Genomic DNA, 24,379 nt, shown 5'->3' with positions numbered 1-24,379 from the left:
GTGGACTGCCATCTGTCAGAAATGGTGTAGGGTCTCCTGCTTTTGGGGGGGGGGGTTGTTGGACTAGATGACCTACAAGGTCCCTTCCAAATCTGTTTATCTGTTAATCTTATATTTTATTGACTGTGGAAAGTTATCACTATATATTTTAAAAAAACCTATGTCTGGCTGTTGAATAATGTGCCAGTGAGCAAATTTCAAAGAACAAATGAGATAGACACCGAAATGAAGGGCAAAAAAATATTTTTAATTTCATGTAATGCAAATTACATTGCCATTAATTTTATTGCTCCCAATATATTTACTTCTTTCCTTCTTTCACACCAAACATTACAGTTCAATAGCAATTTAGGACTCTGGAGTCAAACTTAAAAGTTTTCAGAGACTGTGTGAACATCTACAAGACGGTTTTACACCCATGTTTTAAGACGTAGTCAAGCAACCTGTAACCCATAACCCTTAGCCCTAGGGCAATGCCCATCATGGAAAATATTACCTTCTTGTATTATTTATCGATTTATTTAATAGGTTTCTAATCCCATCTTTATTACTTTATAAGTAACTCAAGGCGGTGGACATACCTAATACTTCTTCCGCCTCTTTTCCCCATGACGTCCCTGTGATGATTATCATGCCACACAAATGGCAGCGAACATCCTGCAATTTGATCTCTGCTAGTCTGCAGGTCCCCCTGCTGAAGCTGCAGGTGTCCTGCTGCTCAGAGCAACCGGAAACTGATGATTCACAGTGGGATACTAGGAGTAGAACAGGAGAGATATGCTACACGGAAACCTAAGCAGACTCAGCAGATGGACAAATGATCCCCATCAGAAACTCTCCTGACATAATTGTCCCAGCAATAATTGAAGGGGAAAGAGGTTGGGTATGCTAAGATCCCAGTGAACTGGGAGCTGATCCTGAATCTGACCAATATCTGCTGTGTTTACACAGGTCTATTGTGCTTCGTTGCTTCATTGCTCATGCAGCATGTAGATAGACCAATCTTTTAATGGCTTAGTATGTTGACTGAACCCAAGCCATTTGATTAATTTACAGTTCAGTGCATTTAAAAAAAAGAGCCGATTCTTGTGCAAAAAGCTGCCTTAAGCAAAAATATGGCCAAGTGAGGAAAAGATTCTTTAAAAATTTAACTAACATGGAAGTCTTGAATCAAAAATACCACCACATATTCCATGAAAGATAGAGAAAATCTTATTTCTATCTTTCATGGAATATGTAGTACTCCTCTCAGAGAAAATACTACAAATTGAGACCAAGCAGGCTAGAACACCTCACCTATTACAGGAAGACAAAAAAACTTTTTAACAGCAAAAGCCAGAGCACAGGTTCCTGATGCTATGACCAAATTTATTAAAAACAGCTAAGAGAAATCAGAAACGCTTGGGAATTAGTGTCACCACTTCCTTAAGTCTTTCAGGAACCCCCCCCTTTCATATCTAGTTCAAAGCCAGAAGAATGGAGCCACTAGTAGGCTGCCCATTAAAAGTCCTTAATAAAAACCTGATCCATGTACCGATCGTCCTCCATATCTTTAGAATAGTCCATATGGCAGCATTTACAAGAAAAGGAAGCTGGAAAGACATAATATTTGAGGAACAAAATATTCTTAGGTCTTTATGGCTGTATCCCGAGATTTATAGACTACTCCACGGCTCTTCAATTCCCGTACGATGCCTGCAACAACAACAAACATATCTATTAATTTAATGGACTTGGATGAAGTACAGCTAATCCCTGCTTACCATCCATTTGCTCAGGGACCATTCAAAGTTACAATGGTGCTAAAAAAAAGAGCCACGATTGGTCCTTGAGGCTACAGCCCTCGCAGTGTCCTTGGCTCAACAGTAAACTGGGCACAAATTTCTATTTCAGTTGTAGGATTCTTTAGAAATGAGAAAAGATCTCCAAATCCTAGTCCTCCTGAAGAGAATCCTGTAGATAAGGGGTTCCCAACTACTGGGCTGTGGCCTCTTTGGAACCAGACCGCACAAACAGAAGGTCAGTGTACATTGGGTGTGCAGTTTGACCTGTACAAGCTGTAGCCCACACGCTGCTCGATTTGCACAAGTAGTGGGCTGGCACACACTCATACACAGTTCAACTTGTGTGAGTGGTGGGCTGATGAGCACCCTTGCACACATGCTGGTCCACCGCTTATGCAACCCCCCTGGGCTGCCAAGCCATAAATGTTGGTTATCGCTGCTGTAGATTACCTTGGGGGAGACGGCCAGTCACTGACACAGCATACACGCCTGGCTTGAAATTACCTAAGAAAGCAGGAACAAATGTGAATTAGGACTGCTGAGGATTGCAGTGTGAAATAATACTTTTATTTGTTTGTATCCCTCTAATTTTCCTCACAACAACCCTGGGAGGCAGGTTGGGTTATGAGAGTGACTGATCCAAAGTCACCCAGCTGGCTTTCATAATTACAGCAGGACTTGAACTCAGGATCTTCTGCTTAATAATATGGCTTAAATAATATATTTATATATAACATAAGTTCCTTTCAGGAAGGGTGTCCATGCCATGTGCTCACTTTCTACCCCAGTCTGTTATTTTAATCAGTTGCTAGAAAGTTTTTTTTCAATATTTTTTGTGTTATAAAATGCTCTGTATTGTTTTGATACTTGGACAGCCCAGTATTGACTGAAGATAATTAACACTAATGTTTACATTAATGTAGTTGGGCGTGGGGGTGGACATAACTAAGGCAGAATATCAGCAAATAGCCCGAGCATGTAAAGATGAAGTGAGGAAAGCTAAGGCTCACAATGTAGAAAGGCTCGCCACAAAAGTAAAAAATAACTAAAAAAAGCTTCCAACATGTTAAAAACAAGAAAAAAGTTAAGGAAACAATTGGTCCATTGCTGGGAGAAAGTGGCAAGAAGGTGACAAGGGAGAAAGCAGAACTATTTAACTCATGTTTTGCATCTGTCTTTACACAAAGAGATAAAACAGTCCAATCTATCAAAAACAGCACCACAAAAATCAGATTAGGAACACAAGTTGAAATCGGGAAGAAAATGGTAAGTGAACACCTGTCTACCCTATACGAGTTCAAATCACCAGGACCGGATAGATTACACCCCAGGGTTCTGAAGGAACTGGCAGATGTGATCTCAGAACCACTGAACTATATCTTTCAGAGATCCTGGAACACTGGGGAACTGCCAGAGGACTGGAAAAGAGCTGATGTGGTTCCCATCTTCAAAAAAGGGAAAAAAAAAATAGATCCAGGAAACTACAGACCTATCAGCCTGACCTCAATACCAGGAAAGATTCTGGAAAAGATAATCAAGCAATGAATTAGCGAACACCTAGAAGCAAACAAAGTAATAGCCAAAAGCCAACATGGGTTTCTCAAAAACAGATCATGCCAGACTAATCTTATTGCATTCTTTGATAATGTGACAAAATTAGTGGACCAGAGTAATGCCGTCAATATAGTTTACTTGGACATCAGTAAGGCATTTGATAAGGTAGACCATAACCTACTACTAGATAAAGTAGAAGAATGTGGGTTAGACAGCATCACCACCAGATGGATTTATAACTGGTTGACCAACCTCACTCAACATGTAGTCCTCAATGGAACTGCATCTTCATGGAGGGAAGTATGCAGTGGAGTACCCCAAGGCTCTGTTTTGGGCCCTGTATTCTTCAACATCTTCATCAATGATTTGGATGAGGGAATAAATGGGGAACGCATCAAATTTGCAGATGACACCAAGCTGGCAGGAATAGCCAACACCCAGAAGATAGACTAAAGATACAGAAGGATCTTGACAAACTTGAACATTGGACACTAACTAATAAAATGAAATTCAATGGTGAAAAGAGTAAGGTTCTATATTTAGGCAAGAAAAACGAAATGCACAGGTACAGTATAGGTGGTACCTTGCTTAACAATAGTAACTGTGAAAGGGATCTTGGAGTCCTACTGGACAACCATCTAAATATGAGCCAGCAGTGTGCAGCAGCTGCCAAAAAAGCCAGCACAGTTCTAGGCTGCATAAACAGAGGGATAGAATCAAGATCATGTGAAATGTTAATACCATTTTATAATGCCTTGGTAAGGCCACACTTGGAATGCTGCATTCAGTTTTAGTCACCACGATGTAGAAAAGATGTGGAGACTCTGGAAAGAGCAACAAAGATGATTAGGGGACTGGAGACTAAAATATATGAAGAACGGTTGCAGGAACTGGGTATGTCTAGTTTAATAGAAAGAAGGACTGGGGAGACATGATAGCAGTGTTCCAATATCTCAGGGGTTGCCACAAAGAAGAGGGAGTCAAACTATTTTCCAAGGCACCTGAGGGTAGAACAAGAAGCAATGGGTAGAAACTAATCAAGGAGAGAAGCAACTTAGAACTGAGGAGAAATTTCCTGACAATTAGAACAATTAATCAGTGGAACAGCTTGCCTCCAGAAGTTGTGAATGCCCCAACACTGGAAGTCTTTAAGAAGATGTTGGATAGCCATTTGTCTGAAACAGTATAGGGTTTCCTGCCTAGGCAGGGGGTTGGACTAGAAGACCTCCAAGGTCCCTTCCAACTCTGCTATTGAAGTGTATTGAGGATAAAAAAAGAAACATTCCAATACTGATTACAAACTGAAATATCAATATTAATGAACATAAAACTATTTGCCTATTGCATCCAAAATTGTTTATTAACATTTAAAAACTGCTTTAAAACATTCAAAGCATTTGCTGAACAGCAAAATAGTACAAATTTTGGCCTTAAGTTGTTTAGTTAGTATTAAGGTTACCACTGTGTTTCTTACTTAATGTTTTTATGCATGTTGATAAGGAAAAAAGAAAAGCAAGCTTGAAAATGACTGCAATACCAGAATATTAAAAATGAGACTATTCAATATCTAACTTACCTCTTTTTGTGCATCTGCTAATTTACCATATTTGTAAACATTTGGCATTCTTAAAAGTCAGATTACAAATGCTTATACCGTATTTTTCAGAGTATAAGATGCACCTTTTCCCTCAAAAAAGAGGCTGAAAATCTGGGGGTGTCTTATACACTGAATACAGCATATTTGGCCTCCTGAAACCCCGCCCCCTTTGCAAAAATGACCGTGCATAGCCTTTAGGAGGCTCCCAGAGAGCTCCTGGGAGCTGGGGAAGGCAAAATGAGCAAAAAATGGGCTATTTTTTGTTCGTTTTTCCTCCACCAGCCCCCAGGAGCACTCTACAAGCCTCCTAAAGGCTATGCATGCCCTTTTTTTAAACAAAAAACAAGCCCGTTCTCGTGAAAAAAGGGCCATTTTGGGGAGGTCTGCAGAGTGCAAAAACTTTTTTTTTATTTGCCTTTTCAAAATCTTGGTGCGTCTTATATTCCGGTGCATCTTATACTCCAAAAAATACGGCATTTGCCCTGCTGCATGATATATGTATGGAAACCATTTTTGCTCAGATTTGGTTAAACTTCTATTTCGTGTAAAGCTAAAGGTTCCTCTCGCACATATGTGTTAATTGTTCCTGATTCTAGGGGGCGGTGCTCATCTCCGTTTCAAAGCCAAAGAGCCAGCACTGTCCGAAGACGTCTCCGTGGACATGTGGCTGGCATTACTAAATGCCGAAGGTGCATAGAAAAAGTGGCCCCTATTTATCTACTTGCACTTTTTACTTGTTTTCGAGCTGCTAGTTTGGCAGAAGCTGGGACAAGTAACAGGAGCTCATGGAACTAGGGATTCGAACCGCCGACCTTTCTGATCGACAAGCTCAGCGTCTTAGCCACTGAGCCACTGCGTCCCACTCTATTGAGTATACATACTGTTAATTTTGCCACTGTTGTATATTCTCCAAGTTTAAGTTCCCAATCAGCTATTATCGGAATAATATTTTTCTTCAAGTATTGAGCCATATTTATTCTTGCTGTTGTGAGCATGTCATTAAATTACATTCTTTCTATAAAGTTAAATGTTAAATAAAGCCATAAAAAAGTTCAAAATTGAGTTTTGTTAAACCCCCGATTTAATGTTTAATTTAAAAACATTTCAGGATTGTTTCACGTGTAAATACAATTCCAAGAGACTGAAAATAATTATTATCAATTAAAGCTAGTATCTGAATCATCGTGAGTTCCCAAGAACAAACACACATGCAAATAATGTGTCTACTATCTCTTTTTCAAATAATTTTATCACTATATTTCCCGTTGGACATTTAAGCTTCATATGTTCAATTAATCCTTTTAAATGTCAGGCTTTTGAGCTGATAGTGCCAAGTTCAAAGAAATCAATTTGAATAACACTAGCAGTGTCCTTTCAAAAAAAGTAACTAAAAATCTCCCTGGGTTTTGAACTTTTTTCTCACAGGTGAATCATATTCCATGGGCTGATGCTTCACTCCTGGGCCATAATGATGTTTTGTTAATTATTATGTTGTTGTGAAGAAACTCTTACAACACAAAATTGCTAGCAAATTTCAACTCCCGAAGTTTTCATCTCTGCTGTCAGCAAAGGAGGAACTCCTCTTGCAGAAAGCTTCTAATACTGAAAAACATCAGTAATGTGACCTACTTGTTCCTGCAGACAGAAATTTCCCTTTCAGTAATCTACTACTTGTCTTTCATTTATTCATCAATCCTGAATGCAATCATTTGTCTAATACAGCTTAATTATATAATTAAATATAAGGTAGTTGAAAACTTACTGATCCGTTGCCACTTGGAGACCCAACTGTCCTCAGGACTCATCATTGCAATAATGCTGCAAGAAGACAAGGAAAGTCAGAAAATTGAAAAAAGTCTCTCTCTCTCTTTCTCACACACACAGACACACGGAAAAGATTTGCTTAGCCAAAACAGTGGCAATAAGATTTCAACCCCTCTGGGAAATATGGAGTCAGTTCAAAATTTATAAAATAAAAATGCAGGATGGACAACAAAAGATGGAATTTGAAGCACTGTAAGAACTAGAATGAAGGACTGGAAGGGCGAATGGAAGTGACAGGGTGACAGGAGAAATGAAACAAGAGAAAGCAGAACATCCGGGATGCTGGATCAGGACCTCTGACCAATCCCAAGACACTCCTTAGTTAACTGAGGAACTGCTGGAAGGAAATCTCCCAAATAAAGTGGACACAACTGGGTATTGGGGTAAGAATTCGCAACTGAGTTTACAATGAGACTATTGAAGTGACAATTATTCTCTGTACTTATTGTGTCTGTAAATTCCTATATAGCAGACATGTTAAAAATGATCTAGGACCCTTTTAGAGAAAAATGGGTGCAACAGAACACCTGCAAGGATGCAGGAAGAATTAGCCAATCAAATGTCCAGGATTCATGGCAAACAACATCTCTTGTATCTGCTGTCCACTGTAAAAAGCAAAGTAATGTTTTCTGCTGTGATCTTTTGATTCTTTTGATCTTATGGAGTGATGGTTGTGTCTTCTACAGCAGTCTGATCTCTGCCACCTGTCTATTCTCTTGTCCTCTGCCATCCTGTCTGTCCATAGCTAGATAGGGCATGATAGCTGGCTCCATGAGAAAATCAATGATTCTCTGAGAAAGCATGTAGTAATATATGTTTTAAAAGAAGTAGGGGTGCAGTTTCCTACTTTCTATTCCCAGTAAAGATTATAAGGAGGGATTAGGGAAGGAGCTACAAAAGATCCTGGACAAAATCAATTATTTGGAAACTCCTTTATGCGTGGATATCCAGACCACACGCTCTTTCCTGAATTTTGAAGAAGTACAAAATATGCTCTTCCAAAAGGTATATCAGGATGAGTAAAATCGTAGTTTGGTGTACAGTAGTACCTCGCTACCCGACTGCTTCAAAGCTCATAAAATTTGGTACTTGGTGCATTTTGATGCAAAAATATTGTTCCAGTATTCATTGGTTGGTACTAGATATGCTGCAATAGGAAAAGGGGGACGGTTGGGAGAATGGACAGGAAGTCAGCATAGGAAAAGGGACCGACAGGAAGTCCTTCCCAGCTGAAACAAAGGGTCATGTGGTAAGTCACTCGGTTTGTTTGGCACTTGTCATTTTTAATACTTGTCACGTCTCGAGGAACCAATTAATGATGAGTGTCAAGGTACCATTTGTAGTTATTAAGGCATCAGGCTAGAAACAGGAGACTGAGAGTTCTAATCCCACTCTAAGTATAAAGCCACCTTGGGTTAGTTGTGTCTCAGCCCAAGAAAAGAAGGGATGGCAAACTATTTCTTCATACCTTGGCAAGAAAACTGCAGGGACTTATCCAGGAAGCCTCTGAGAATCAGGCACAATTGAAAGGAAGAAGAAGAAATGGGAGTGCATTGGACTGTCTGTTTATACTTATCTTGATTGATGCTTACTCAAATCATTATTGTAAATGGATCAGTCTTCAGGAATTATTGTTTTGCAAAAAGAGCCATCTGATTTATTTTTTAGGGTTTTATTCTTTTCTTATTTTACTGTACTATTGTAAAATTTTATGCTGATTTTACTGCTAGTATGTATATTTGAAACTGATTGATTGCAGTAGGTTTTAATGAAATAAATGTAATATTCATGGTAGTAATAAAAAAAGTAATACAACATATCCAATTATACTATGGAATCCCCAACTCAGTAAATATTAGTAGACATAGCCATATTTAGGGTATATAATAGAATGAGCTAGAAGCAATTGCAATAGCAGAGGAGTTGCCCAAAACAAAGAACAGGAAGGGAAGGGATAAGTGATATGGAGTATAGACTGCTCTAGAATTAGAAACAAAGTTTCTTTGCGCAAATTGTTATCTGATACAATTCCAAAAGAAAAAAAGAAAGGTATACAAATTACTATGTATAATCAGGGACAACTTGATAAATGAACTATTATTTATTCCTAAAAGGGTAAGCAGGAGGTTTATATATATAATCAGTTTGATAAAAGTTCTTGGTAGCATGTAATTTTTGTCTTCTCCTCTAAGAAAACACCTTGTAGCTACAGATCAATAAACCTTCAAAGAATTTGTCATCTATTTCTTATATTCATGGGGAAAGCTTTTTCCTACAATATTCTTTTCCAGTTAGCCGTTTTTCTAGATCTTTGGTAAAGATCACTCAACTTTTTAAACAGATAATTTTTTTTCAAGAGATCCATACCTTTATTAAAATGTATATAACTTTATCAAGGATTTGTTTTCTTATTGGTAACATCATGCTCCATAATGGATGTATTAATTCAAAATCTATGTAAATAATCGCCTCTATTTAATTCTCATGAATCCAGTCATGCTTTTCCTGAAGGCCAAGAGTGGATAACTTACAAACTGCAGACATCACCACTCTTTTTAAGTTATGGACCCCCTCACATAAGATTATGCTGCTGAAATTTGGTGAAAAACTGCCAGTGGTATCATTTTTTGAATTCTTACTTTTTCCAAGTAAGAAGGTATCTAATAATATAGATAGTGTTCATTTACTAACCGACAATTGGAACCAACTTGTTTATTATTATTTCCTCTGTAGATCTGCAAAGGTCATAAAGTTACTTTTTCATCACCATTGTTAACTGTAAGGTAGTTGCTAAATGAAGACTCAGTTATAATAATAAACAAGTAAACAAACTTTTAAAAAATATATCAGTTGCATATTTTTTTGAAAAGGAAAAGTTCTGCTAAAGATTATTATCTCACCAATTTATCAAATGATTATTATAACTAGCAAAAGCAAAAGAATGCTGGATTTCAGGCAGCTATCTCACCCTCAAGTCTAACCTGAAAACAATCCAGACAGTTACATGGGGAACTGACATAAGGTCACTTACCCATCGAAAGAAGAACTGGTACAATCATAAACCATTTCACGGTTCCCCTTCATCTGGAGATAGGCGTCACAGTTGTCACAACCATCAAACTCAAACTGGTCAATAGTCTGGTGAAAAAGAAGAAAGTTATAACAGAAAAATGAGAAGTACTGCTACTAAAGGACAAGCAAATTTAAATTGGGAACATCCCCTAAGGTTCGTGTGTGTGTGTGTGTGTGTGTGTGTGTGTGTGTGTGTATACAAACACACACACAGTTCTAACCGCAATCATGGGAAATACATTTGCTGCAACTAATTGCAAAAATTGCTTTCCACAAAAAAGGTAATTAGAATTCCTTATATTTAAATTAAACCCCAACTTTCTCCTACATTTAATCCTTCAATATGCTTTGCCCATTTTAAAACTGTCAAGAATAAAATAAGTTGCCACAAAGATTTTTCCAGTACAGTTGTTACAGTAAGTAGTAAGTAACTTTCTCCCCTTTTTGTTTTGAATAACAATAGTTGTTGGCAGAGACTAAAAATAATATGACTAGTCTATAGCAAGTAAGTAAACATTTGAAGTCAAAGCTTGTGCTTATTGCAAAAATTTAACGCTTTTTAAAAAGATTTACTATTACAGGATACACATATTAAAATTGGCTTTTAAAATTAAAGATGAGACAAAGAAATTGAAGTTTTCTTCTTCTTCACATTTAATACTGGGACAAGCGATCCACTGAAGTTTGAGATAAACAAGAGGAAATACAGCTTAAAGAGATAAAAATAGCCCATGGAGATAGTGATGTATGACAAGGTTCTTAAACATGGTGCATCTATGAAACCTCAGAAGCAAATTATGTCTGAATAGTACTATTTTGAGTATCCCTACCACTCTTTAACATGTGGTTTATTAATTGATTTACATGTGTCATCCAAGTAGGTAGCAGCACTTAATCAACATTAGCTGAATTAGAAAAGGCTGAAGTTGTTAACATTTGGCTGAGAGACCACTAAAAAACCCTAACATTATAGGCTAGTTTTAAAATGTCTATAAAAAGGCATTGGCAAACCACTTCTACACTGTTGCTAAGGAAAGTTTAACATGGTGAGAGTTACCTTTATCTATTCAGATGCATGTTCAAATTGGCTGAAGAAGGGCAAACTACACTTTCTACATAAATTGCTATAGATTAAAACATTTATTAGAGGAAGGTTTTATGAACACTTCCAAACACAAATCTGGCTTGTTAGGGTGGAACTCAGGGTGCTTTACATACATTATCCCAAATGACACATACCAGTAAAAACATAATTACACATATTTGCAAATAACAAAGAGTAGCAAGAGTAAAGCAATTATGAAACTAAAACGTTCAACAGTGTTCACAGTAAGCAAGCTAAAACTCTAAGCAAATAATTTTAGAAAATATTTATTGAATAGTAGAAAGGGAAGGTGAAAAAGGGAATTTCTGTTTGTCAACCTGTCTGAGAAACAAGGTTTCAAGTGTGGGCAGGCTGTCAAATAGGCCCATACTGGGAAAGGTTGAAGGCAAGAGAAGAGGAAGACCAACAGCAAGGTGGATGGACTCAGTTACAGTGGTGATGGGTGTGCCATTTAATGACCAGGTTAGGGACAGATCATCATGGAGAAAATCTGCTATGGGGTTGTCAAAAGTCAAAACCCACTTGACTGCTGGAACTGAGAGAAAAAGAACAAGAAACACCTGGTCTGTTGGGTGGAATGATTTTCACCACCTATGTCACGCAAGGGACATCCTTCTTCTCACAATCGGATATTTCAAGAGACAACAAAGAGGATTAGGGGACTGGAGACTAAAACATATGAAGAATTGGTTGCAGGAACTGGGTATGTCTAGTTTAATGAAAAGAAGGACTAGCGGAGACATGATAGCAGTGTTCCAATATCTCAGGGGTTGCCACAAAGAAGAGGGAGTCAAACTATTCTCCAAGGCACCTGAGGGTAGAACAAGAAGCAATGGGTGGAAACTAATCAAGGAGAAAAGCAACTTGGAACTGAGGAGAAATTTCTTGACAGTTAGAACAATTAATCAGTGGAACAGCTTATCTCCAAAAGTTGTGAATGCTCCAACACTGGAAGTTTTTAAGAAGATGTTGGATAGCCGTTTGTCTGGAGTGAGGTAGGGTTTCCTGCCTAAGCATGAGGTTGGACTAGAAGACCTCCAAGGTCCCTTCCAACCCTGTTATTGTATTCTAACACCATAGAGACAAACTGGACTAGGAAACCCATCCCCGACACACAACTGGGCGCGGTACTATTCCAACTAGGATTTTTTTTAAGAAAGAGAGGAATTTCCGCTTCGCTAAACGGAAGGCACACCTTGACCAACGAGCACAGCAAGCAAGCCCTCAAGTGCCGCAGATCCTTAGGAACCGTTTCCAACGCCATGACCACCACCAACCGGCAGCATACACCTAAAGGAAGAAAGCGGACAGCCAAACACACGTCACTTCCCTCGCCGAAAGGCTTTCCACTACAGTGCTCTGTGCCTCTCTGGGAGTTCTCTCGTTACACCGCTGAGAGGCGCATGCGCACAACTGTCTGCGAGGAACTGGCGTCATTCAGCAATGGCGCGTTGCCTTATTCCGATGCTGTTTTCTGCGCAAGCGCCTGAATGGCCCATACGCTCCGCCTCTAGAAACCGAGAGATGGTTTTACAGATTGTAGTCACGCGAGGTTTCGAGAAGGGAAAAGATCTTGGCGCCAAAATCGAACTTCCCCTTACAGTTATGTATGGAACAGTCTAATTCTTTTTTGCCTCTGGCGAACCTACACAAGGACCGAATTGTTCTGAACTTGTATAGGTCGTTCTGCTTGAGCAGGGGGCTGAACTGGAAGACCTCCAAGGTCCCGTCCAGCTCTATTCTGTTCTAAATATTTTTAATTCTATTTTGTGTGTCGCTTAAATGATTCAAAATTAACTTTGGTATTAGGTAGCCCGATTTTTCCCCCCTAAAAACATGCGATCCTGGAAAATATTTGATGGCAATTGGTGCTATCAAGATACCTCAAATATCACTTTGCCCTGGTTAAGTCTGTATATCCTGTAAAACAAAATCACAAGAAGCCCTATTGAGAATCCTTCCCCCGAAATGAGAATGATATAGAATTTAGAATAGAATAGAGCTGGAAGGGACCTTGGAGTTCTTCTAGTCCAGCCCCCTGCTCAAGCAGGAGCTCCTATACCATTTCAGAACAATTCAGTCCTTGTATACATTCGCCAGAGGCAAAAAAAGAATCAGACTGTTCATACATAACCATAAGGGTTGAAAAGAAGCTCCAGCCCAAGGCGTACCATCTTGAACAATGTTTATTCAAGTCTTTTCTTTAAAATCTCCAGGGATGGAACAACCATGAGCCCAGGAGGCAAGCTGTCCCATTGCTTAATAGTTCTTATTATCAAAACTGTCCTTATTTCCAGATTGGATCTCCCTCTGATAAGCTTCTAGCCATTGCTTTTTGTCCTACCTTGAGATGCCATGGAGAATAAATTAATGCCCTCTTCCCTGTGGCAGCCCTTCAAATATTGGATGTGGAGCAGCATGTCTTGTACCATGGGTGCAGAGCCATTTTCACATTAGAAATTGTGTCTTTTATTCCTTGCAATATGCACCACTAACTTTTGCACCATTTGCGCATCATTTTACCCCATCCTTAATAAACACTTTGCTGTAATGTTTTTGTTTTTTATATGTGGCTTGTAACTGTTCACTGCATTTCTTTCAATCATCGCTGGGGTAACTTTCTCTGGGATTTATAAAATTGCACAGGTTGCAATAGTAATAGCGATAAGTATATGCTGTGTGCATGTTACATTTACCTCAGGTGTGAGGTAAATTCAACATGCACACAGTATATACAGGTGTGCATGTTACATTTACCTCGTAGGTGGTAAATGTACAGGTATATGCATTCATTGGAATGCATATATTGAAATATCCATGATCCAATAAAACTCATAAAGTAGAAAAAAATTAAAAATGTCAAATCTCAAATGTCCTCAATAAAAGTCCATCGCCCAGAAAGCAGCTAAAATCAGGCTAAATAAGTGGTAGGCCATTCCAGAGAACTGGGACTAATATAAAAAAGAGACATCTCTGTGCTTCATTATCCCTACCTCCCCAAAGTGGCAAACCATCAGTTGTTTTTCATGGTAAGATCAAATAGGTTTGACCAATTCTATTGAATGATTGCATTTGTGAAGAAAAGTTGGTGCCAAATTGCAAGAGTTTAAAGATCATAGAATAACCCAAAGCACATATTCTGGTAGAAAGAAGTTCCCTGAGGATTGGCTCCAGCACATGTCTGAAAGCTGTGGTCCCAGTGACTGCCCCAGATTGGGTCTTGCATAAGAGTGTTGATTAACACCAGCACTCCAAAATCTCCATGAAGCCAGTCCAGGGCTCATAGCACAAGAGTAATGGGCTCCCATTAATGAACATACACAAGCCAATGCAGTTTGGACCAATGTGGCTTTAAAGGCAGCCCCTTTGTAGAGTGCATTTCAGTAGTATAGTACTGGTGCGTAATGTGCAACACTAAATGCTCTCTAGCCATACCTCCCATTTGCTGTTGAAGAACGAGCAGCAACTCCAAATCGTGATGTCAGCCTTTAGGAGTAGTGCTTCTCCACCACGAGACAACATTGAAGCCATCCAGGCATCCTAATGGACAAATAGTAAACACTGTCCTGGTGGAATTCTGCCCCATCCAGACCTTGAGTCTCTAAACTAGACATCAAGGCAAGACTTCAGTAGGCTAGCCAGTTTGGCCCAGTTTGGCCCAGTATGGAGATGTAAAGCTGAATATTATGAACAGATGGATGATACTGCATCCTGAACTAATGTCTCAAAGGTGTTTGTTCAAAAGGCAACCAGACTTTGTTTTTTCTTGAAAATGTTTCATTTCTCATCCAAGATGATCATCCAATGGATGAGAAATGAAACGACTTCAAGAAAAAAAACAAAGAAAGTCCAGTTGCCTTTTGAAAAAGCACCTTTGAGATAACCATGACCTGGATGACTGAGAATCTCCATAGAGATCCTGAGCTGATGGATAACCTCACCCAGTTGTTTCGTAAGTAGAATAGAAAGAACCAACCTATGCAGCACACCTGAAGGCAAAAGGCACTGAGCCAACCATTCTTCTACCACCACCACCTGAAACCCTGAGGAAGAAGCCATCCCAAACTCTTGAGAATCAATCCAGAGTACAATAATCAATGCTATTGGAAAGCGTAAGAAGTCTAAAAGGTTTAAGAGAAGTGATGCCGATGAAGATCATCTGCTAGCAAGATTAAACTTTCTCTTGTCCCATGTCCAGGCTGGAATCCTGATTTAGAAGGCCTAAATAGTCCATTTCATCTATAATATGAAGTACAGTATATGTGCATGCTATTTGTCCCTTTTTTGAAAATATGTTCCCTGTTTTTCTCTGTAGGTATGGTTAAGTTCTTTTATGAGTGCAATAAAGAGGACTGGTGTTCATATTTTCACCAATGAGTTTTAAGGCTACACTTGTTATGATTTTTCTAATGATTACTTTTCTTGAACTCTTTTAGTAAAGGGATAGGTTGTCCACAAAAATACAGTGCTAGATTTACTAAGTTGACTGCCATGTGTTTCATTTTTCCTTCACTGGAGGTACTACAGAAAGCAAGAAATCTTTCTTAAATGAACTTTGCTAGATTCCAGCACTGAGCCAATATCTGGATTACCACAGCTTTAATATTCAATGACTCTATAATTCTCCCCATTAAATCCTGCCAGTCTCCAAGCTTTTAATAAAATAAGAGTTGATCACCAGTGCATTCTCACACAATAACTGTGGAGAAGAAACAAAATGAGAACCTGATTCAGGAAGATGATCAGAGTAATCAATTGATTTTGACCATACCATACAATGTACCGGAAACTTCTTTCATATATACTCTGATGATAGGAATGGGGCAACCTCATGGATTATGCTGTTTTGCTGTAGTCTCCTACTGTCACAAATTTGCTTTTCAAGAAACAAGCATAGGCTAGGACTGTTCCTGTACAATCTAGGAAGTACTAAAGGACACCCATCCAAACCATACTTAAATTTCCTTCCAGTGTTATTTCTCATGTACATTACAAGTTTCACATATAGATATTTAAAAAAAATTTATTTCTGACAAATAAACAGGAAGAGGCATCTCTTGAACATAGGCACCCATGATTTTATACAGAAAAAAAAATAACAGCCACATGAACAGCTTTACACGTGGATAAATATATTAGCAAAATAAATAGATTTGAGCATGTCCCCATATTCAAACAATCTCTCTCTCTCTCTCTTAGACATAAATATTTGGTTTTGCATATGTATGTACATAAACATAATTTTTCCCTTTTGGTTTATAAAAGTACCCAAGTGCCTGAAAAGTAGATTCAAAAAATTAATTACAAAGTATAAAAATAAATTCCTTATTCACATTTCAAAGGGTCTGAGGTTGCCAGGAGGAAGGAGCAGAACAACTGCGGCTGAAGAAATTTGAAGGAGAAGGTGCTGAAAGGAAAAGAACGACTCAACGTGTTCTCACTGACTCACTGTTTCCCTGTGGAGTAAGTTTTTTCATCCTTTCTATGGCTTGTGCTTTGACTCCAACTGAAACAGAACTACAGCCAAACTGGTGCCTAGTCCTCAGATGTTTTCTGACAGGTTTCGGAACATCTAAACGAGTGCTATTTTTGCTCCTGAAACATTTTCCAGTGCTTAAGTCTAAAAATACAGCAAGGTTAATTTCCAGTTTTTCTAGTCTCTCTTATAGTTGCCACTAAATTGCTCCATTTGAGGTACTCCCAGCATACAAGAAATTGTGTATTGACCTGAAAAGACTAGTACTTTCCCCCAAATATGTAACTTTGAAGTGTGAGAGAGGGGTTGGGTCCATGTCTTAAAGTCAGTGAGAATGAGATAATGGGGTTTTTTGTGTGTGTAATTTTCTTGGATTTGGGGTTGGGGGGGGGCTGAGGAAAAAGAATCACTGTGAATGTGGGGTGCTCTTCCTGTTGTCCAATATGATGGAAAACATCCCACTGAACCTTACCAATAAGGCAGTGGTAGCTCCATAGAACACACAACCTGTGACTTGGGCCACCCCTTGATGAAAAGATCTGGTCACTCTGTTCCTGTTCTGTACTCAAGAGGAACATAAATCTCTTCCAAAGCAACATAAGTCTTTATCCTATGATACAATGCTTTCTTACCCGTGGTGCTTTTTAATATATTTGAGGACTGAACTCCCTACTTCGCATAAAATGTTGTTTTCTTGCATTTACAGCTTTGTAACACCTACATGCCATGAACCTTTGTTATCCATGAATTCGTTCCTAAGTTCACATCCAATTTTTGGATGACTAGTCATCAAAGGATGTACAAACCAACCATCAGCAATTTCTATGAATTTCAAGGTTTTTAAAACCTGCATTAATTACTGATCTGTCTCATCAATATCACCTATAATAGTTCCTCAACCTAGGGGTATCAAACTCATTTTCACTGAGGGCCGCATCAGGGTTGTGTTTGACCTCAGGGGAGGGGGGGAGCAGGAGGGAGAAGCTCAATATCACTCATGTCAGGGGCCCCTGTGGCGGCCCGAGTGCTAACGTGGCCCTCCCGAGGTCCGCTTTCACTGGCAAAGGCACTGCAGGTCAATCCACTGTTTCCAGGACAGCTCCTCAAGCTAGATCTAAGCCTTGAGTTTGACACCCCTGGTGCAGGAATATAATAACCAGAATTCCCAGACACATTATCATACTATCAAGCTCAGGTAGCTCAGCAATTCTGAATTAAATCTTGGAAAGCACTATAGATCCGGGACCTTAGCCTGCTCATCCTGGAAATGCTATGATTTGAATTTGCTACTTTTTGCATGCCAAACATGCTCTCTCTTCTCCCTCTTTCTACCTCCAGTTCATGAATATCACATATAGCCTGATCAACACTTTCCTTACGTTATTTTAGCAAATATGAAATGAATAAAAATAATAAATTCCAAGTATATATTTTGCATTTCCATTAATCCTAAAAACATTTTAAAGATACATCTCTGGCCAATGAGGAAAGTGATAGTAATAACTATACAACTCTTGGTTTCCTTGCTCACTTCATAAAAAGCCTGTAATCTGTTTAACTTTTGGCGTTGTTGTTTTTTTACAAAGGAATCATTTTAATCATAAATCATTTTCATTCTACGTCCCATTCAAAATCTTACCCAATAGGTGAATGTCTTTGCAATGCTTCAGGAGTTTATAGTCTTGTATATTCAGGGAGATTCTGAATATATCTAAAGATTTATATCACTCTTTATGCCAATTCAATTGATACAGTTTCTCCCCAGAGAATCCAGGGCTATTTATTTGGTAAGCAAGCTGATTATTCTCAGTCAGATTTAAATCAGTGTCTGGATGCACCTAAAATGTCAGAGTATTTTAAATCAGAAAAATGTCCATCTCTAATTTGCCACATTCACGACAATACCGTATTAGTATCCCAAGGCTTGATGTTTGACTACAGGTTACATTTACCAATAAGTAACTTATCACAGCATTACTATTCAATGATGCCTCAGGATGAGGTTTTTTAGGCGTACCAATTACTAAACCGCTTGCCTGTATTCACTCTGAGCAAAGGGGGGGCGGGGGGAAAGATAACTGAAAATATTCCACAAACTTCAGCTCTTTGTCTTCCACATGTAAAGTGCAGCATGACTGCCTTCAGATTGGAATTGTTATCTATTCACAACTGGATACTGAGGAGGAGGAAGAGAAAATAATATTGTGGGATATATTGTAAAGTAGCAAGAGTGCTGGATGTGAGGATGAACGGGTTTAAATCTTTGACTAGGGCTACACAGAAAAACTGAAATGACAAAGACACCCTATCGTGGCAAAGACACTCAGAAATACTGGGCATCTCTTTTGGAGTTTTGGAGGGGGGGGGGGTAGTTTATTTTTTTGACAATTTTAAGAAGCTAGGCACAGAGATTCTTGGTCCAAATCCAGCCTCTGAAAACACTCTCCCCTCCATATAAGTACCAATCTAGGGCTGAAAGATGTACAGAGAACTGGATTTTGTACTGTAGTTAACAGATTTTGTTAGCTTATGACAGGGATGGTGAACCTTTTTGGCACCGAGTGCTGAAAAGGGAGTGTGCGCACACTCAGGAAGCGAACCGGAAGAGGAGTGGCCCAGTGCACATGCGCTTGCCGGAAACCGAAACTTCAGTTTCCAGTGCATGTATGCACACTCGGCCACTCCTCTTCTAGTTTCTGGTGTGCATGTGTGTGTGACGATCAGCTAGCCGACGTGCACCCGCAGGCCAGAAAACAAGACCATTTTCCGGCACTGTTGTGTGCAAGAAGCTCAGCTGATTGTCATGTGTGCATGCACGCCAGAAGCCAGGAAGAGCAATGGGCGAGGCCACGCATGCCGGGCAGCATGGTTCTGCATGCCACTTCAGGCATGCGGGCCATAGGTTTGCCATCATGGGCTTATGGCATCCTGAAATATTTCTCTCTGCCACGTTTCAACTCAGTTTTCTAAATGGTCAGAAATAAAATAACCATCAATTAGTGCTATTAGGTCTTTTTGCTCCTCAAGGATCAGGCATTTCAGTTAGTGCAGCCAATAGCTGTAATTTACATGAAGCAGATCTGGAGCTGCCCCATGCTATTATCTGATGTAGCAGACAGTATTCGGAAGAGAAGGAGATATGCACTTTCCAGACTTCTTGGCAAATTGAGCAGTAACAACATTCCTATGAGACAGAACCAGAGTGACCTCCAATACCCCCTTTGCTGAGGAGGGGAAGAGTGTTTGAATCTTGCAAACTACATTCATCTTGAACCAAGACTCTTAGGCACATCAGAAGAAAAAAAAAATAGCAGGAAAAGAAATGGAATGATTTCTCTGTCTAATTTCAACCTGCATATCATATATGCTCTTGGAATGGTGTGAAAGTGTAGGGTTGTTCCTGCATTCTATTTTGCAGTTAAAAAACAAATGTAAGTGAACTTTATGGTGGTTCTCCCCTCCCCCTCCCCCTAGAAATTTTGAATGATTTCACTCCACTCTCCTTAAGGAACAATATGAACAGTAAGGATCCTCCATTGCAACAAATGAAAAAGTCTTCAAGATGGCAGCTTCCCAAAACAATGCATGTGACATTGGCAGCTTATAGTTCTGACAGGCAGGTGACCACTTGTGGGTTGAATTGTCTGGACAGAAAATTTAGTAAGATTTTAAGTACTGCAACGCCAACAAAAGAGGCATGAAGAGTTTGTAAGAAAGCCCATTCTCACTGAGTTTCTGGTCTCTTCTCTTAGGCTGTCTGACAGAGTAAAGTTCACCTCACATCAAACTGAATGTTCATACACATTGGGGATATCTTCTGTAGATCCTGTAATTAAAAAAAACCAAGCAACTAAATTGAGAAAATGGATCTTTTTTATATTGATCAACTGCAACCTAAACTGATACTGAGACTTAAACAAAATCTTTAAGTGAGATTACATCTTCATTACGGTACATTTGTTCTTACAAAGAAGTTGCAAAACAGATAAAATGGACACTGAAGACATGGCCTTACAGTAATGCCAAGACTGTTCTCATTTCATAGATAGGAAATTAAACAAAGAGAAAGCATTTATGGCATATTTCAATCCGTTTTCAGGCACATTCGAAGTCATAAACTTTTTGAAACCTGGGAATGTTAAGGTTATTCCTTTTCTTCCAATTGTAAAGCTGTCACCATGATCAGAGGTTAAGTTGGATTCTGAAGAGCAATAAAGTTTGTTTCTCACATTTTCCAAGCTTTAGGGCCATCCCAAGTAATTCAGTTTGAAATCTATCCACCCATTTTTGAGACAGCAGTAAATTATACCCAGCATTTAAACTGCTTTGACAAATTCCTTGTTTCTGAATATCTCTAATTACCATGAAACCACCCACAAATTATAGCACTCTGTCATTGCTTTTGACAGACACTTAGACCTACCAAATGTTGATATTTAAATTTATATTGCATACTGGATATATGTTTTCTTCGTTACATATTTATAACAAACAGGTAATCCTCCCCTTGTGACCACACTTGGGCCCAGAATCTCGGTCATTGAGTGAGGCAGTCATTAAGCAGGGGTCCATGGTGCTCTCTGAGCTTGCTTGTTTTCTTGCAAACATTTCATTGCCCTAACTAAGTAACATCATCAGTGCCAGTGAATAGTTAGGGTAATGAAACGTTGCAAGAAAACAAGCAAGCTGAGAGAGCATTTCAAGCCTGAGCTATAAATATTCTCCTTTATTGGAGTCATTAAGCAAGATGCCATGTGGTCATTTTGCTTAGTGACTGCAATCCCAGCAGTATTTAATCAACTGTGGGAGTTGTTAATCAGAGCCCGATGAGGTAATCTCTCAGCACACTGAAGGAATGGACTCAAATCTGGCAAAAAAGAAAACCCTAGCCAATATCATTGCTCTGAAAGACTCAAAATGCTGACGTTCACTAATATTTTTCCCTCCAGGGGGACAAAGACAATAATATTCAATAAAGCGCTAGAAAACAATATTCTGAAAGGCTCAAAATGCTGGCATTCCTTCTGGAGGGATGGAGACTATGGGGTTTGCTAAAACACTGTCAACGTTCGCAGCTTTTCAGAACATTGACATTCAATAGCGTTTTCACCAGCTTTGAAGTCCATTCATCCAGTGCCCAAATTCTTTTGGCTGGAGGGGGACGGAGCTCAAATCCACCCCTCCCCCTTTGCAATGTTTCCTCCCGGCTTCCCCACTGATGTTCTGAGGAATCTGGCAGAGGAGATTGCAAATAGCAATCACATGATTCCAGGGCCCTTGGCATCAGCTCGTGAATACCAACAGATTGCCAAACGCCCCAAATGATGTCATGTGACAGGGAGGAGGAGGGACATTGCAATGTTTTACAATAGTTGGAAGTTCTGAGTTGTGATTGTGAATGGTAATTAGACCAGTTGTAAGTCAAGGACTACCTCTATTGCAAGCTACTTTATACAAAAAGATAAAGATACAAGATAAATTTTATACGAACAGTAAGTTCACAGTAGGGGCAAAGTTTCAGATAGAATAGCATAATTGAGTCGGAAGCTATTTTGTAAATCATTTAGTCCAATGCTCAACCAATGTAGATGAGTCTCCTATATCCATATCACCAGAGTACGCTTCCTTTATCAAATAATGCTTTAATTTGCAATACTCGAAAGTATTGTCATCAGAGAGGAAGTTTAAGTACTGATTCCTAGAGAGAAGGTGCAAGATGAGTAAAACACATCATGCTTGAGTTCCTATAAGCTGAAGGTGTTGACATCTTTGATCAAAAGCTTCCAGACCCCTCCATATTATGTAGAACACAATCCTCTAAAATCAAGATTGTATCAAAGCTCAGTAACAAACTAACTTCTATTCCCTGAATTCTATGGAGGAAGATTGACATACATTTTAGAGGCAGACGCTACAAGGTTTTCAAAAGTACTGCAGCTACATACTGCAGATGGAAAACAGAGCTGAAAAATGATCCTGGAAAATAAAGATATATGAGACTCTAAAGGTTCAAACTTACCCTGAAGATTTTGCGGAACTCTATTAATGAGGTAAGAGCTTGTGTTGCTTCTTGTTGCATCCAAGTCTGAACATTCTTCTGGAAATGTGTGTTCACAATCCAATTGTCCCAGCATGTTCCTCTTTTCCTGGTTCTCCATGGTAAAACATGGAGTTAGGCATTTTGATATCTCCGGCAATGCTGCAAAATTATGTGCAGGGGGACCCCCTACTAAAAGAGGTTGAATTTCTGGGGGACCCTGGTTTTTAGAAAAACCACCAGGATGGCTAGCAATTCTGCATTCCAGGGTTGTGCTGGAATCCTCAGGTGACGTCTCAAAAGGACACTTCCATCTCCTTCTACCTGGATGGATTTGTGCATGGGGTTTCTGAGTGCCCCACAGTCCAACAGTTCCAGCTTGGCTACTGGCTGTCATGCTAATGTCAGACCCGTCTGCCAAATACAGTTCCGTGTGTCCTTGCCTAGAAAGATCTACCATTTGCATTTTCTCTGTCCTTTTTGGTACTGAGATGTTTTGTGATCCCACCTTTGTCCTGGAATATTTCATCTTGCGTGGATGAGACTCTTGGTTTGGTCTGCCACTTGGACAGCTGGAAGGTTTCTGCCCATAATGGTGATGCCTGTGGTGATGGTGGTGATAGTGGACATGATTACTGGCTAGTTGTGCTCTACTTGTTACCATGGAGTCTACCGACTGAAGCTGTGAGTCCTTCCCAGATGAAGAAGAGTCTTGTTTGCTTTCCGTGGTCAGCTTCTCTGAGCCACAGAAGGTGAACGGATCATAATCACTGCTCAGGGAGCTGTGAAAAGTAGAGCAACTGCCATGGATAGCCTGAAGACTGACGTCAGTGCAATTCAACATGGAGTCACTGGAGCTGCCATGGCAAGGACCTGAACTGGAGTCACTACCGGGGCCATCAGGAAGGTATCCACTGGGTTCTGTAAGGTAACTCTCCCCAGAGCCACTACTGTGGTGGTGGTGATGCCTCCCGTGGCGAATTCCTCGATGTAAAGGAACAGCATGACTTATCTGGGCTGCAAGGGGAGCCCTGAGACCTTGGCAAGAGGGCTGGTGCTGAAGCAGACACAGCCTATGAGAGGGCAGGGCTGGCTCACACACTGGGGGCTCCAGGGGATGCTGAGAACGTAACAGGCTTCTGCTGGGAGGCGCTTGGTGGCCACACCAAGGCTCAAAGCCAATTGGCCTATAGGGCAAGTAATGCATAGTTCCAATATCCAACTGGGAGAGTTCAGGAGAGTGGAGGAAAGGTGTCCACGGAAGCCCACTGAAGAGCAGTTCCTGGAGGGCGTATGAGGGACAGTTCGTGAGATGTGGTACAAGGCACGCCCCGGTCGTTGCCGGAATAAATGAGGCCTCTGTCTAGATCCAGAATTGTGCCGGTCCTCACGAGATTGCCTAGGTAAAGTAGGGGGGATCCGATCTGGAAAAGAAAAAATAATTTTGAGCAGAGACTTCAACCTTTGTGATCATAATCATGCAGTATGGTAATAAAAAAAATCTTCTATAGGACTAGCAGCTATCTTTTATCTAAATGAGTTTGCAATGTCTCGTTTGGAAGTAAAATGATGCTGGGTTCTCTCTGTGTTCTGGTAATGACCAACACCTTCAACTTGGGCAGCCAGATTCTCTTCAGCCAATCTGTTTCTCTGTGAACTAACTATTGCAGCAGTTTGACCGCAACGTGTTTGAAGCCTCCAGCCTGAACTCCACACTATAGCAATGCAAACAAGTGAAAGTTTATACTGAGTCAGACCATTAGGTCATCAATCTTAATATGGTTCTGAGCTGATATGCGGTGCCTCTCACAATTTCAGTCAGGGGGTCTCTCCCAGCCCTACCAGGAAATGCCACAACGCTGTTAATCTGCAGCAATGCCTGAATAAATACCCGATAAAGCCATAGCAGACAAATCAGCAAAGAACAAAA

General features: G+C 39.8%; 2 protein-coding genes across 2 annotated transcripts in view; both read right to left on the bottom strand.

Moving 5' to 3' along the window:
* Nucleotides 1–226: 226 nt before the first annotated feature.
* Nucleotides 227–12,275, bottom strand: SUPT4H1 (SPT4 homolog, DSIF elongation factor subunit). Its single transcript, XM_032216791.1, has 5 exons — nt 12,132–12,275; nt 9,791–9,897; nt 6,698–6,753; nt 2,235–2,288; nt 227–1,695 (listed from the first exon to the last, which is right to left on the bottom strand). Exons 1-5 carry the CDS (start codon nt 12,198–12,200, stop codon nt 1,628–1,630), a joined length of 354 nt encoding a protein of 117 aa, XP_032072682.1. The 5' UTR covers nt 12,201–12,275; the 3' UTR covers nt 227–1,627.
* Nucleotides 12,276–15,943: 3,668 nt separating this feature from the next.
* Nucleotides 15,944–24,379, bottom strand: part of RNF43 (ring finger protein 43) — a 51,098-nt gene continuing 42,662 nt past the window's right edge. The window contains 2 exon segments of the mRNA XM_032216106.1: nt 15,944–20,238; nt 22,432–23,731. Of these exon segments, the coding sequence (XP_032071997.1) occupies nt 20,195–20,238; nt 22,432–23,731 (1,344 nt within the window). The 3' untranslated portion in view covers nt 15,944–20,194.

The sequence above is a fragment of the Thamnophis elegans genome, chromosome 4 (assembly GCF_009769535.1).
Source record: "Thamnophis elegans isolate rThaEle1 chromosome 4, rThaEle1.pri, whole genome shotgun sequence".
Lineage (NCBI taxonomy): Eukaryota > Metazoa > Chordata > Lepidosauria > Squamata > Colubridae > Thamnophis > Thamnophis elegans.
Note: the sequence above shows the minus strand (reverse complement) of the source record. Positions and strands in the feature narration are given on the sequence as shown.

Bases quoted from the DNA above. Each gene is read 5' to 3' on its own strand.
- SUPT4H1 (XM_032216791.1), bottom strand. From the start codon at position 12,200: ATGGCGTTGGAAACGGTTCCTAAGGATCTGCGGCACTTGAGGGCTTGC. The intron at 6,754-9,790 runs GTAAGTGACCTT...GTCTTCTTGCAG, and splicing joins ACCAGTTCTTCTTTCGATGG to CATTATTGCAATGATGAGTC. The intron at 1,696-2,234 runs GTAATCTACAGC...TTGTTGTTGCAG, and splicing joins GACTGGCCGTCTCCCCCAAG to GCATCGTACGGGAATTGAAG.